Genomic DNA, 15995 nt, shown 5'->3' with positions numbered 1-15995 from the left:
AACCCCCACAACTCCCCCCAGCCCTGGCAGAACCCCCCCCGGCCAGCGGTACAACTGTCGGCGAAGTATGGCTGGACACTGTCTGTACGCCCTCTCTCCCCGCAGCCACCACGCCAGGTTCACGACTGCTGAGATCACACGTGGACCGCGCTGTCAGGAACCTGGCACATTGGAAGCGGAGCATCGTGGGTGAGCCCGATAATGAGATGCGAACTCGGTTGCAATGGCACGCATCGCAACGACACCAATTTGGAGGGGGCGGAGCATCACGACCCGGCGTCAAACAGGTGCCTGCCGCAATTTCGGTGTCGGGAGCTATTCTCCAGCCGATCGTTGTTCCCGATTTCGGTGTCGGACAACGGAGAATCTCCGCCCCATAACTTTGGCCACTTCATCCAAGGCATTTAACATTTAAATTGTAAAAACGTTGAGGTCCTAGCACTGACCTCTGTGGCACACACACCACATATTACAGAAAAAGACCTACTTGTGCCTACCCTCTGTTTCCTGTTAGCCAGTCAAACCTCTATCCGTGCCAATTGCATGTTCTCCCGATGTCTGCGTGGGTTTCCTGCAGGTGCTCTAGTTTCCTCCTACAGTCCAAAGATGTGTGGGTTAGGTGTATTGGCCATACTAAATTGTCCCATAGTGCCCAGGGATGTGCATGTTAGGTTACGGGGAAAAGGTGGGGTGAATGGGGGAGTGGATTCGGGTAGAGTGCTCTTTCGGAGGGTTGGTGCAGACACCATGGGCCGAATGGCCTCCTTCTGCACTATAGAAATTCTATGACCCATTTACATTCCTCTAAGGCGAACGTCTTTGATGAGTCCCCATAGATAGCTTGACTCTGTCTTATTGGCTTTGCAATGTTTAGAGTAATTGTGCAAATGTTAAGCCAAATTAGAAGTTGCTACTTAAGCCTTTTTTTAAATGCTGTTGTTAAGTCTTTTTAAAACTTAACCAGTGGCTTTAGCTCAAAATAAATGAAGTAATTTTGAATATAACAAATGTTTTTATAACAAGGCATATTTGCATTAAAATTTGGTTCACGTACAGGTTGGTGAATATGCAATCAAGCCTTTCCAGAGTAGCAGTAAACCATATGACATTCTAAATTTTAAGTCCGTAAAGCAAAATCCATTTAACAGAAGGAACACAGATAATGTGGAAGTTAAATCACAATTGAAAGACTGTGATCTTTGGAAATGGCTGCAGACTCTGACTTTTTAATGGCCAGTCTGTAGAATTTGGGGGGAATTGTAAATATGCATGCCTGGTGATCTGACCTAGTGTTTTGTGCTTGGGGAAAAATTTCCTCCGTTTTGCCTGAAACACGCTACAGGTTTTCTTTTCTTTGATGTTTTCCTGAGAAGGGAAAATTGCTAGTGATTAGGAAAGATGGGGCGGGATTCTCTGGTCACCGACGCTGAAATCGCGTTCGGCGATTGGTCGGAGAATCAACGTTCGCGCCAAAATCGGGAGCGCGCTGCTTTTATGGCCACACACCATATCGACAGCCTCAGGATGCCTGAGGCCCTACCCCCGATGCTCCGCCCCCGGCCGGCCGAGTTCCTGACGGCGTGAGTCTCATGCTATTATTTGTTGAGATCGGCGTGGAGGCTACGGACTGAGTCCATGCACGGCCATGGTCGGGGGAGAGCCGATCTGCAGGTAGGGAGGACTTTGGCAGGAGCTGGGGGCACTGTTGTGGGGTGGTCCGGGGTTCGCGAGCCAGCCAAAGGGAGGGGCACTATTTGGCAGGCCGGGTCCACGCGCGACCGGTGCCTTGTTGCACAGCGCGGTTACAGCAGGCCGCCACCGTACGCATGCGCGGCTATGGGCCCGGCAATTCTCTGGCCGTATTGGCAGCTAGAGCCGGGTGCTCTACGCTGCCTGCCTGCTAGCCCCCCACCAAACGGAGGATCGGTGGCCATTTTGTGCCAAATTTTCGGTGTGTAGTGGCTCACCCATATGGTGTACACACAGCTGCAGGCCATGTTGGGTGGCCCCTGGATAAAGGGAAACCCTGGAGCGCAGGTGCCCAGACTCTTAGTGAGAACGGTGACCGTGGCCATTTTGGATGACCCCCTAACAAAGGGAAACCCCAGAGTGCAGGGGTGCATCCACAAGGCAAGGATGGTTGATCCCGCAGGAAGGAGACAAACAGCCCCCCCCCCCCCCCCCCCCCCCCCCCCCCACCACCACCATTAGGATAGTCACCTGGAACCTCAGGGTATTTAAAGGCCAAGTGAAAAGACCAGGGTCTTCGCCTAGCTGAAAAGTTTAAAAGCTGACAGTCTTCCTGCAGGAGACACACCTGAGGAAGAAGGACCAGCTGCGGGTAAGGAAGGGCTGGGTGGGACAGACCTACCATTCCTGCTACGGGACGAGAGCCATGGAGGAGCCATACATTTAAATAAGCAGATGGTGTTTACTGCAACAAGGACGATTAGGGACGCAGGGGATGGTACGTCATAGTCAGCAGTGTCCTGGACGGGGCACATGGGGTCCTGGTGAACGTGTACATGCTCAACTGGGACGACAAGGAGTTTATAAAGAAGACCATGGTGGAGATCCCCGACGTCGGCATACACCAACATATCATGGGGAGGGGGACTTTAACTGTGTACAGGATCCACGGACTGACAGATCGAGCCCCAAAACAGGGAGGACTTCTAATATGGCGAAAGAACTCTGCATATTCATGGAGCAGATGGGGGCAATAGACAAGTGGTGGTTCACCCACCCAGGGGAGAAGGAGATGTCCTCCCAGGTACATAACGTATACAGCAGGATTGACTTCTTTGTAGTGGGGAAATCGGTGCTTCCAGGGATAGTAAGAGCGGAATACTCTGTGATTGTGATATCCGACCACACTCCACATTACATGAATGTGAGGTTAGAGACTGGCTGTGCCCAATGACCCACATGGAGGTTGGACACGGCCCTCCTGACTGATAAGGCTTGCTGCGAGAAAATATCACAGGCCATAGACTAATATATTACTAATAAACAGAACAGGAAGTCTCACTCTCTGGGGGGCGTTGAAGGCTGTGATCAGGGGTGAAATTATTGCTTACAAAGCACAGAGAGATAGGGAAGATAGTGCGGCTAGGCAACAGCTCGTCAACTCCATACTGGAGGTAGACCGGCGATACTCCAAGGCCTCGACCGTAGAGCTCTTGGCAGAGAGAGGATGAAGTTGCAAATATACTTTGACCTGCTCACCAGCTGAAAAAGCAGGCAGCCATGAGGGAAGTAGCCCAGATTAGAGTCAGCCCAGACAAACTAATAGTGGAGGCATTCGAGGCTTTCTACTGGGGGCTGTACACCTCCAAGTCTACCAGAGGGGACTAGGGGATGAAACAGTTCCTCGATGGACCAGTTGTGGGGGAGGATAGGAAACGGGGGCTGGAAGCACTACGAGTACTGGGAGAAGTCATGGCTAGCATCAACTGCATGCAGGCAGGGATGGCGTCGGGACCAGACAGATTCTCGGTAGACTTTTACAAACAATTTGCTGCAGCACTGGCCCCACACTTGTGGGAGATGTTCACGGACCCACTGGCGAGGGGCACCCTGCCGCCCAGGCTAGCAAAAGCCTCAAACTTGCTGTTACCCAAAAAGAACAAAGATCCAACCGAATGTGGGTCCTACAGACCAATTTCGCTGCTAAACGTAGACTTGAAAATATTGGCCAAAATCCTAGCCAGGCGACTGGAGAACTGTATACCAGAGGTGGTGGCAAAAGACCAGACGGGCTTTGTCAAAGGTAGACAGTTAACATCGAACAACAGACGGCGCTGAGGACCCAGGTTCGAATCCCAGCCCTGGGTCACGGTCTGTGTGGAGTTTGCACATTCTCCCCGTGTCTGCGTGGGTTTTGTCCCCACAACCCAAAGATGTACTGTGGATTGGCCACGCTAAAATTGCCCCTTAATTGGGAAAAAAATAATTGGGTTTTCTAAAAAAAAAATTTTTTTAATCATCAAATAACACATGCCTGCTGAACGTGTTAATGATCCCCTCTGGGGAGAGAACACCAGAGGCGATCATCTCCCAGGATGCAGAAAAGGCCTTCGACAGAGTTGAATAGAAGTACCTCATAGAGATTCGGGCCTGGATGAAATTCCTGTCCAACATTACCACACCAGCAGGTCCAGATTGGAAGATCCAAAGAACTAAGTAGACACACCAGATAGCAAGAAGGAAAGGGGGGAGTTGGAAGCAGGAGGCCTAGCCAAAACTAGGCACTTGCTGAGAAATACAAATTGTAACTGAATGGCAAGCGATGTATATAGTTTCTGTGTATGTTCACATTCATCTTTGCTTTGTATAAAAAGAAAAACCCTCATAAAGACATTTTTTAAAAATGTTAATACTGAAGTGTCTGTGTTCAGGAGTTGTCTGGTAAGGACCAACAGAAGGTTGCAGAGGTGAATAATGTACGGGTGGAACTCCAGGAACAAATTGGCCATCTGCAAACAGAGCGAATTGCACAGGAAGGGCTCAAAGAAAAGATTTCGGCTCTAGAGAGGCAACTGAAAGGTATGCAAGCAAGGAACATTTACTTAATGAACTGTGAAACCTGCCAAAAATATTTTCTTTTCAGCTGTCTTAATTAAAATATGGCTAAAGTAATTATTTGCCTAAAGAAACCACAAGCATGTGAAACTATTTGAACATATTGGGTTAATTTTAACATCAATGTTCGGTAACTAAAAACACTATGAAGATAATCAAAATAGTGCAGCTGGCTGACAATCAGTTGATTTATGCATTATCTTTTCATTATCACCAAATAACACCTAGGATGCGATTCGCTAGCCTCGTTGCGCGCGAGCGAGAGCACAACTCGACTGGAGAATCCTGGGAGAGCCCTCCTGCGGGCTTCCTGGCAGCCTTCTCGCCTTGCGGGATTCACCCAAGTCCCGCGAGACGTCAGGGGCGGGATTCTCCGAGTCTCCGTGCCGTAATCGCATGTAAGTATGGACCTCCGGGAGTTTGGGGGGGTGGTGACAGGTGGAGATCCTGGAAAGAGGGGTTGCTGTAAGGGGGCTGGAGGGGCCTGAAGACCATAGCGAGCTGTCCTCACTTGAGAGGTAGTGCCCATGTGTGTGTGGGATGGGCGACATTGCCCTTGGGTGGGGGTTGTGGGGGGCCCCACAAGCTCACATAGCGATCGGGTCACCCTTTCAAAATGGCGGCCAGATCTGAGTTCAGCCCTCCAGTGCTCAAAAAAATTCTAAGTGTGGGCTAAACCAGTGAGAAATTCCCAGGGCCAGAAAAAGTGACTAAGTTTCACTGAGTAGTAGTGGGGAACTCACCAGCAGAGGCAGAGGGAAACTCCCTGAAAAAGCCGGCACAAATGAACTTAGAAATCTTTTGGGAGAATTGAGCTTCTAGAATATAAATTAAAAATCATGAATATCAGGGGCGGGATTCTCTGACCCCCCGCCAGGTCGGAGAATCGCCGGGGGCTGGCGTGAATCCCGCCCCCGCCGGTTGCCGAATTCTCCGGCACCGGATATTCGGCAGGGGCGGGAATCGTGCTGGTCGGCACCCGGCGAAGTCCTTTCAGCCCCGGCTGGCGTGGCTTCAAAGGCCTTTCCCGCCAGCTGGCTGCCCGCCAACCACTCCGGCGCGGGGCTAGTTCCTCAAGATGAGGGCTTGGCCCCTAAAGGTGCGGAGAAATGGCACCTTTGGGGTGGCCCGACGCCGGAGTGGTTCACGCCACTCCATCCCGCCGGGACCCCCCCCCCCGCCCTGCCAGGTAGGGGAGAATCCCGCCCCATATCAGTCCTGAAAAAGCGAAACCTAATTTGGAACTGAAATTTCTGTAAGCAGTAATTACTCTCTTCAACTCAGCCTGAAATATTAATTTGTTCAATGAATACCAACCCCATGACCTCACTGAAAATAAAATTCTACTCTTTCATTACAGTACAGTCTTGTAACCACCGAGATGCCATATTGGATAAAGAGAACGAAATTAGTTCCTTATTGGAAAAAGTCCGGATGAAAGACAGCGAAATTATACGAATGAAAGAGGATGAAGCACAACGAGCTAGTTTCCTACATAATGCAATCCTCTCTTATGTACAGAGTTCTCCTTTTGGCGCTCAATGTACAAAGAAATGAAATTTTACAGCAAAATGAAATGTGGGCAACTAGTAAAGAGAGGCAGATGTTTTCCAATTTTCAGATTACAAAGTGGTGCAAAATTGAAGGTGGAATGAAAATGATACACTTCAGGGAAAAAAAATAAAGCCTTGATGTAGGTAAATTCAAGCTGCAGGGATAGAATGGTACTGGCAAATACTTGACGCACAATTTATAAACCGAATGGCTTCAAAATTAGATATCTAAACGAGCAGGACAGAAATTTTGGGAGCGTTGATGCTATAAAGTCTGAGAAAGGTTACAGGCCTGAAAATTGTCTTTTGGCTTATTTCTTAATTTGATCGTTGCAAATCTGTTTTTGTTTGTTATGGTTTTGTTTGTGTGGACTGTTAGAGATTAGTTGGATTCATAGGTAGTTGAATCAGCTGGCTGGCTAAAATAATGTGCAAAACAAGCCTGGTTAATTTTTTGAAATGTTTTCTGTGTTTAATTTAATTAAACCTGATGTTAAATGTTGTCTTCATTTGCTAAACCAAATACAGTTTGTGAGAGTGCGGATAATTTATGTTTCAATCTTCCAAAGTCAGAATTTGAAATCCATACTTTTTTAAATTGACCTATTCATTTTCACTGAATTTCATGCGGTGATGGAACATTGTGGGCAGATTTTAACTTTTTTTTTAAAAGGCAGGTTTTAGTCGATTATGAAATTAAAATGTTCAAAATCTGAATCTCAATGCCAACACTGACACTTTAGTTTTAACAGAGTTGGACCTGGACCCAGTGATCAGCTCCAAGAAGGTTAGTTGGCACTTTAAATATAATAACGAGTATATGCAATTCTTATTTGTATTCAGTATTTGAATGAAACAGTGGATGACCAGGTAAACCAACAAGTAAATCCAAACGAGGACTGTCAGTTTCAGGAGATAAGTGCCTTCCACCAAAATGCTGGATCCACTGTCCCTGCCTGGATAATTACCTGCAATCGGAAATCCCCGCCGCGACCCTACAGATCTCTCCCAGACATTCTCCAAGAAGCTTGTGACTTTCCCCCACAAGGCTCCTGGTTCTCTTCCCGCTCCACTGAACCCCAGGCCCAATGTCCAATTAAGCATGGATGTAGACTTATCTGGACCTGCAATCTCCTCCACATTGTTCTGTCCCCAAATGGAAGTCATTCCAGTCAATCAAACTGACATCCAGTTGGTGATTTCTTCCATTTTTATTCAGAACATGGATATGCCCACTGGGAAGGTCATTCCACCTGCTCACTCCTTCCGTAGGAGGGGGCGATGTGGTTGGGGTTTCAAACATTTCGGGTGTGCTGAGACTTGTCTCAGTTATGCCAAAATCAGCTACCTTTGGCTGTTCTGCATCTAAGTGTATGAGCTTAAAAGTTATGCTACCACATTGTTTACATAGGAAGCCCATGTTGGCTGCTCAGCATAGCATGGATGGACTTGTGTAAATGAGCTCAGAGATTTAACAGATATCTCTCATTTGATTGAGGTGATTTGGACAATAATGATTCAGCATAAAACTGGAGGTAGATCAGTTACACATAAATTAACTTGCGAAAACAGCACATCACTTCTAATCCATGGTTACGCTGAAATTATCCAACAAATTCCTAGTGGATTGTGACTGATTTCTGCTGCCATAGCACTTAATATGCTGATGTTTTGTTTGTGATACCCTGAAGTTAACTGCCACAGATAACTTCTATCCACTTCACCACTTCACTAAGTTTGTCGTTTGATAATTGTGCAATAGCAGCAACAATCTGCATTCATGTGGTGTCTTTAATGTACAAAAATATTCCAAGGCACAGGTTTTGCTAGGTCGGGGCAGTAGGAATCGTGTTCATCTATTCATGCCTGCCATTAATTAGATATCGAGGCATTGTCCATTTTGCAACATTTCTTCCCAGTTGGGCGGCATGGTGGCTAGCACTGCTGCCTCTCACAGCCAGGGATCCGGGTTCAATTCCGGCCTTGGATAACTGTGTGTGTGGAGTTTGCACTTTCTTCCCATGCCTGCGTGGGTTTCCTCCGGGTGCTCTGGTTTCCTTTCCCAGTCCAAAGATGTGTATGTTAGGTGGATTGGCTATGCTGAATTGCCCCTTAGTGTCCAAAAAGATGTGTAGGTTAGATTAAGGGGTTAATAGGACAGAGGAATGAGCTTGCGTGAGGTACTCTTTCAGAGGGTCGGTGCAGACTCGATGGGCACTGTAGGTATTCTATTGTCACATGGTTTGTACATATTGGAAGTCCATCTAGTGCCGGAGCATAGGGAAATGGTTACGGGTCTGCTGTAATACAGTGACGCAGAATGTCACAGACCCTTGTGTGACAACAGATGCATCTGGAAAATACCAGCCTTTTGTTAGTGTATCCTTGTGAGATTGAGTTGCCCAACTGTTCCTCAGATTAGTTTGTATCAAGTCTTTATTTGATGTGTTGGATTTTCTTTTTGCAGACATTATATCAAAAGCTGCAAATATTACACAATGTGAAAAATTACATGCATTTAGTTGTATTGAGCCACATCAGTAAATAATTGCAACAGTTCCAGCATTAGCAGTTATGGTCAGTCGCGAGATTTTTTGTTAAAAAGGCTTTGTACATTGATTCTCAGGAAGTTCATGAGGGTGTGGTTTCTTTCAAACCATTTCCCTCTAGCCCAACTGATCAAAGCCAAAGTAATTGACTGTCTTTGGCCAGTTCCAAGATTTAAAATATTCGGTGCTGATATTTTTCATGTTTCCATGCCTTCTCGAGCTCCGTGGGCTTGTCTTCACACATCACTGTCACATTGACCACTGGCACCTTCTATCCCTTCTGAATTATTATGTCGGGCTTCCACGTCCCAAATAGTGCTTTAATCATTGGTTCATGGTACAGTACAAAGCTAGCAGTTGATATTTTTCCAGGGTTTTATTGTGGCACTTTATCTGAGCATTCTTGACTCACGGCAACTGTCAGATATGTTCTTAGGGGTTTTGTTTGGCTTGTTGCATCGCCTTCACGTTTTCATCAGGTTAGATCAATCCTGTATAAGGGTGTACCTTGTTCGACAAAAGTTACAAACCATTGACGAAGCAGGACAGTTTAAGACCGTGAATGTATTCATCCATGAGCTAGACACTTTGTCAAGAGCAGGCCCAGCCCCTGTTTTTGTTTCCAGTATATAGTACGGCATCTGTCGTGTCACTTAGGGGAGATGCAGAATCTCCTTTGCCAGCTTCCTTATGCTGTCAAGTTCAGATAATGCATTCTGTTAAAATTAAATGATAGTGGATCTTTGATTATATGCATTTTGGGACCGAAACCTTTGGGGTTGTTTTTTGTTCCGTCTGTCTCAGACTTGTAATCCAAAAACAGAACTTGGGCTTCTTTGTCCTCAGTGACTCCAGCCCATGGGTCTATGCGGGTGCCCAGGTACTTTCCGTTTCCCTGAAGAAAAATGTCCGTGGGATTGCCATTTATGCACCCAGGTGCTTGGGAATTTGTAAGAAAATCTTCTCTTTGCTCATGAAGTAGAAACCTGCTGTCTTTTTGGCATTGATTACGAATCCTGTTTTTGCAGAATGACTAAGTGATCTTCAGGTTCTATTTCTATTTCAGATTTCCAGCGCCCACAGTATTTTGTTTTTATTTATAAGATTGTTATGTTTTAGGGCTGTATTTAATTTAGGGTAAAATTAATGGGGTCATGTGTCATTTTCTGAAGACCTGCTTGTTTTTCAGGGAATAAGGTGTAATGTGTTCACGCTTGAAGACTATGGAAGCAGCATCTGTTTACATTGGTTAGACTGGTAGTCTCCAAAGTCCCAGGAAGGTATTGAGAATGGCAGGTTGTAAACGGGTATGCTTTAAACCGTTCATTTAATTCCCAAGAAAGAATAGAATTGGGGTATAAAGAATAGCTAATCAGAATTTCTACCCAGATACATGGGGCGCGATTCTCCACTCCCACGCCGGTTGGGAGAATCGCCTGGGCCGCCAAAATCTCCGGGGACGCCGGTCCGACACCCTCCCGCAATTCTCCCAAGCGGCGGGAATGGCCCGGTCGAGTTTTGCGGGCCGGAGAATCGCCGGAGACACCGAAAATGGTGATTCGCCGGCACCCCCGCTATTCTGAGGCCCGGATGGGCCGAGCGGCCAGGCCAAAACGGCGGGTTCCCCACGGTGCCGTCCACACCTGGTCGCTGCTGTCGTGGGCGGTGCGTGGACGCTGGGGGGGCGGCCTGTGGGGGGGCGAGGGGGATCCTGCAACGGGCTTCACCTGGAATGTGGGGTGGCCCGCAATCGGTGCCCACCGATCGTCGGCCCGTCCTCTCTGAAGGAGGACCTCCTTCCGCGGCCCCGCAAGATCCGTCCCCCATCTTCTTGCGGGGCGGTGTTAGAGGGGACGGCAACCACCAATCCGGCCAACCCGCGCATGCGCGGCTGACGTCCGTTATGCGGCGCCGGCCGCGTCATCTATGCGGTGCCGCTTTTACGTGGGTGACAAGGCCTGGCGCGTGTAGATGACGCGGCCCCGATACTGGCCCATTGTCAGGGCCTGAATCGGTCGGGACCGGGGCCGTTCTGCGCCGTCGTGAACCTCGCCGGCGTTCACGACGGCGCGCCCACTTCGGCGTGGGAGTGGAGAATCGCGCCCAAGGTCCATGAAATTCGCAATGCCAAACAGATGGGCCTTGAGAGGGGAAGGGTTTCTAAGGTATCCTGGAAACTTTCAGATACCTTTGTCTGCCAGGAGCCAGGAGAGAAGGAGCAGCTAGAGATCACTGCACAGAAATTTTTTGAGGATTTAAATCAAGCTAAAAGATTCACATTATTTGTGCTACAAGATGACTCACCAGGAAAAGCCCTCACCATGACAGACAGTTGTGATGTTAAAAGTTACCAGGCTGGGAAAGGAAAGGAAAGGAATGGAAGTAAACCCGCCAGAGCTAAGAATCATAACTAGGTCCAGGAATATTGAGTGACTATTTAAGGGACAGTGTAAAGTATACCTGTGAAGTGAGTATGTTGGTTGTGTTAAAAGTAAAAAGGGGGGCAGCATGGTGGCACAGTGGTTAGCACAGCTACTTCACGGCGGCGAGGTCCCAGGTTCGATCCCGGCTCTGGGTCACTGTCCGAGTGGAGTTTGCACATTCTCCCCGTGATTGCGTGGGTTTCGCCCCCACATCCCAAAGATGTGCAGGGTAGGTAGTTTGGCCACGCTAAATTACCCCTATAAAAAGAAAAAAAATGTAAAAGGGGAAAGCTTAAATACAAGTTGCCTACAAAAATAGTGGTTAGTCAATAGCACTTTCAGTCTGTTATTTACACTCTTAAAACATGAAGCGTTATTGTCTTCCTTCCTAACAACTGGAATTTGAATTTCTTTAAAGTTATCACTCTCTATGGGGCTTCTAACATTAGGGGCGCGATTCTCCGCCCCCCCCCCAAAGTCGGGTGGGAGAATCGCCGGGGCGTCGCGCGAATCGCGCCATGCCGTCCTGATCCCCGCATGTGATTCTCCCACCCCCCCACTGAAACCAGCGTCGCGCGATTCGCGCGGGCCGCTCGGAAAATCACCGCGAGCGGCGATTCTCCGGACCGCACGGCCACTACGACACGACAGGTTCCCGCCGGCGCCGTCCACCCCTGGTCGCTGCCGACGGGAACGCTGGGGGGGGGGCAGCCTGTGGGGGGAGGGGGGGGTCCGATGGGGTCTGGCCCGCGATCGGGGCCCACCAATCGGCAGGCCGGCCTCTCTCCCCCTCCCCCTTCGGGCTTACCTCCTTCCGCGCGCGGCCCCAGAACACCAGTGCCATGTTGGCGAGGGGCCGGCACGCGTAAGAAGTTCCCCGCGCATGTGCAGGATTGGGCTGCACCAACTGCGCATGCGCGGGTTGGCGCGGCGTAAGGACGCTGGAGTGGTGTGAACCGCTCCAGCGCCGTGCTGGCCCTCTGTGGGGGCCAGAATAGGCCGTGCCCGGGCCCTGTTCGCACCATCATGAAACGTGACAGCACGGGCACTTGGTCCGCGCCACGGAGAATCGCCCCCTAGATTCCCTCTTGTCAGAGATGTCTGGCACATGTCATGAGTGCTACTTGTCCAGGTCTTTCGGCATCTGGGCATGCACTGAAGAGTCTCGAATAGTAGTGAACATTGCAATCATCAGTGAACACCCTAACATCTAACTTTATGATGGAGTGAAGGAAATTATTCAAACTCTCCCAGATAGTTGGGCATAGGACACTACCTTAAGGAATTTCTGGATTGAGGTGACTGACCTCCAACAACTACAACCATCTCCCTTGGAATGAATCTCAACTAATGGTGCGCTTTCCCCCTGATTTCCATTGACTTCAATTTTACCAGTTGTGCCACACTCAGTCAAACTTTGCCTTGATGTCAAGGATAGTCACTCTCAACTCATCTCTTGAATTCAACTTTTATGTCCATATTTGAACAAAGGCTGTAATGAGGTCAGGAGCTGAGTACTGTGGGCAAAACTCAAACTGACCATCAGTAAGTAGTTTATTGCTGGGTGACTGCTGCTTGAAGACACTGTTTTTAAAAATATATATATTTATTAAAGTTTTTTAACACAATTTTTCTCCCTTACAAACAATAACACCCCCCCCCCCGGTAACAAAAAAAAAGAGAAATTGCGCAGAGCAAGATATATGCATGGCAAAATGATATATTTACACAGCTTTGTACACTGGCCCTCACCCGTACGTGCCAGTTTCCCCAACCCTTCATGTTATCTCTTGCTCATCCACCCTCCCAGGCAGTCCTCCCCGCCTCCCAGGATGTCCCCTCCACTCTCTTCCCCCCCCCCCCCCCCCCCAAGGTTGCTGCTGCTGCTGACCGACCTTCCTCTAACGCTCCGCGAGATAGTCTAGAAACGGTTGCCACCGCCTGTAGAACCCCTGCGCAGACCCTCTCAAGGCGAACTTAATCCTCTCCAACAATATGAACCCAGCCATATCATTTATCCAGGCTGGGGGGCTTCGCCTCCTTCCACATTAGCAAGATCCTTCGCCGGGCTACTAGGGACGCAAAGGCCAGAATGCTGGCCTCTTTCACCTCCTGCACTCCCAGTTCGTCCACTACTCCAAATATTGCTAGCCCCCAGCTTGGCTTGACCCGGACTTGCACCACCTGAGATATTGCTCCCGCCACTCCTCTCCAGAACCCCTCCAGTGCCGGGCATGACCAAAACATATGGACATGGTTCGCCGGACTCCCTGAGCACCTTCCACATCTGTCCTCTACCCCAAAGAACCTACTCAACCTCGCCCCCGTCAAGTGCGCTCTGTGGACCACCTTAAATTGTATCAGGCTGAGCCTGGCACACGCTTGAAGACACTGTTAATAACATCTTCCATCACTTGGCTGACTGTTTTTGTGGACTGGACATACCTGGAAAATTTTCCACATTGTCAGGTAGATACCAGTGTTATAGCTGTAGAAAAGCTTGAGTAGGGGCGCGGTAGTTTTGGCATGCAAGTCTTCAGTACTAGTTGGGATGTTGTCAGTACAAATGGCCTTTGGAGTATCCAACGCCTTCAGCCCTTTCTTGATGAGTGTTGTAATTTGGATTGGCTGAAGACTGGCATATCTGATGCAGGGCACGTATGGGGAAGGCTGAGATATAGGCCGGGATTCTCCGACCCCGCGCGAGAATCGCGCCATGCCACCCCGACGCTGGCTCGCCGATTCTCCAGCACCGGTTCTTGGGGCCTACGGGGTGCCACACCGGCCGGGGGACGTTGAAAGCGCCCCCCCCCCCTGCGATCGGCCCGCCGAGTTTGACCGAGTTCCGCTGGCATGGGTTACATATGGTCCCACCCGGCAGGACATCGGCGTTCTGTCTGCGGGGCCCGTCCTGGTGGGGGGGGGGCGGGGGGGATCCGACCACAGGGGGGCCTCCGACCCCAGGGGGGGCCTCCACGGTGGCCTGGCCCGCGGTCAGGGCCTACCGATCTGCGGGCTAGTTCCGTGGAGGCTTATGCTCCTCTGCACCAGGCCCCTGTAGGGCTCCGCTACATTGCCCGGAGGCCGGTGCGGAGATGGGAACCCACGCGCATGTGCAAACTCGCACCGACCGTGGTGCGCATGCACGAACTCGCGCCAGCCGTGGCGCACATGCCCGAACTCTCGCCGGCCGTGGCGCACATGCGCGAACTCGAGCCGACCATGGTGCGCATGCCCGTACTCTCGCCGTCCGTGGCGCACATGCGCAAACTCGCGGCAGCTGCGAACACCACTCCGCCGCCGTACTAGCCCCCTAGGAAGGGGTGGATACCTACCACTTGAGGCCCGTTGACGTCGGAGTCGCTCGCGCGCTTTTCACACTGGCGTCAGAACTTGTCCGCGGGATTCGAGAATCCCGGCCATAACCTATTGCAGTCTCACCAACCCATTTGCTACCTGAATTTAATCATAGATTATCATAGAATTTACAGTGCAGAAGGAGGCCATTCGGCCCGTCGAGTCTGCACCGGCTCTTGGAAAGAGCACCCTACCCAAGCGCACACCTCCACCCTATCCCCATAACCCAGTAACCCCACCCAACACTAAGGGCAATTTTGGACATTAAGGGCAATTTATCATGGCCAATCCACCTAACCTGCACACCTTTGGACTGTGGGAGGAAACCGGAGCACCCGGAGGAAACCCACGCACACACGGGGAGGATGTGCAGACTCCGCACAGACAGTGACCCAAGCCAGAATCGAACCTGGGACCCTGGAGCTGTGAAGCAATTGTGCTATCCACAATGCTACTGTGCTGCAATATTTATTTCTAATTTTCTGCCCAGTTTTTAAAAGTTTGCTGTACAGAACGGCTTAATTGGCGACTTTCTTGGCTATATTTTCTATGATAGAATATTGGCTGTGTACGTTTGTGCACATAGTTAAAGGTCCCATTTGGAACATCTATATAGTCAGTGTGAATTGTTCCCTGATCAATTAATTTACATTCTATTTTTAGGAGTGCAACTTTAAAAATGTGAATTGGAAAACTTAGTGAGCAGCAAATATATCTGACCATACTTTCCCCACTTCGACTCCACCCCCCACTGCTTTTTCCCACCACCTCTTCCTCTTCGACTGAAAACACCAATTCTTGTTGGGATACAGATAGCTGCAGCCTTCCTCTACCTCAGCCTTAGATTTTGTTTCTCTTTGAGTAAACTTCGATATTGTGTATCAGGGAGCAATTTAACAAGGGAAGGGAAGGCAGCTCTATCTAATCCTGTTTCCACCTGACATCCACACATGGGCACTTTCCAGCATAAACGAGGAATGGCTTATTTTTATTGTTCACAAACACATTTCCCCCTTTAGCTTCAGGTCAGTTGTAGCGCCTCAAATATTGTTGACTATGTTTTGACAAAAATTAAATCAGCCAGATCTATATGCTCAATTGAATCTGTTAAAGTATGTGTTGTGACAATAACATGGTATGTTGATGCATTACTGAGTAATCTCCTCGCATCAGACTAATGCTTCAGCATGTCATTGTTTCCAAAACATCATAGGCAGCAGGTTTCTGCAAAGGTGGCACAGGTAGACCTTGCCTAGGAAATTTGCACCCTTTATTTCCCAAGATAAAAGGACATGTTACATGAGTAATTATGAATAGACAATAATAATCTTATTGATATATTGTACAAGCTATGATGCATTCTGTATATTTACTGGACGTTTGAGCACGTTTGATTGATTCATAAGAGACATAGGAGTAAAATAGTCTCTGTAGTTCCTTCAGGGCAAGCATTCAATTTCAGAATTTGTAACTGTGACAGCTGCTTGGAAACTGCAAATGGGGGTGTCACAGTCATATGACTGGTTGGA

General features: G+C 49.1%; 1 protein-coding gene across 4 annotated transcripts in view; it reads left to right on the top strand.

Annotated features, from left to right (window-relative positions):
- Positions 1 to 6646, top strand: part of lrrc45 (leucine rich repeat containing 45) — a 129779-nt gene extending 123133 nt beyond the window's left edge. For all 4 annotated transcript variants that reach the window (XM_072483427.1, XM_072483425.1, XM_072483428.1 and 1 more), the window contains 2 exons: positions 4401 to 4548; positions 5945 to 6646. In XM_072483427.1, the coding sequence (XP_072339528.1) occupies positions 4401 to 4548; positions 5945 to 6141 (345 nt within the window). In that variant the 3' untranslated portion in view covers positions 6142 to 6646. The remainder of the gene's footprint in view (positions 1 to 4400; positions 4549 to 5944) is intronic.
- Positions 6647 to 15995: the final 9349 nt, after the last annotated feature.

Source organism: Scyliorhinus torazame, chromosome 18 (genome assembly GCF_047496885.1).
Source record: "Scyliorhinus torazame isolate Kashiwa2021f chromosome 18, sScyTor2.1, whole genome shotgun sequence".
NCBI lineage: Eukaryota > Metazoa > Chordata > Chondrichthyes > Carcharhiniformes > Scyliorhinidae > Scyliorhinus > Scyliorhinus torazame.
This window is presented reverse-complemented; position numbering and strand designations above follow the sequence as displayed.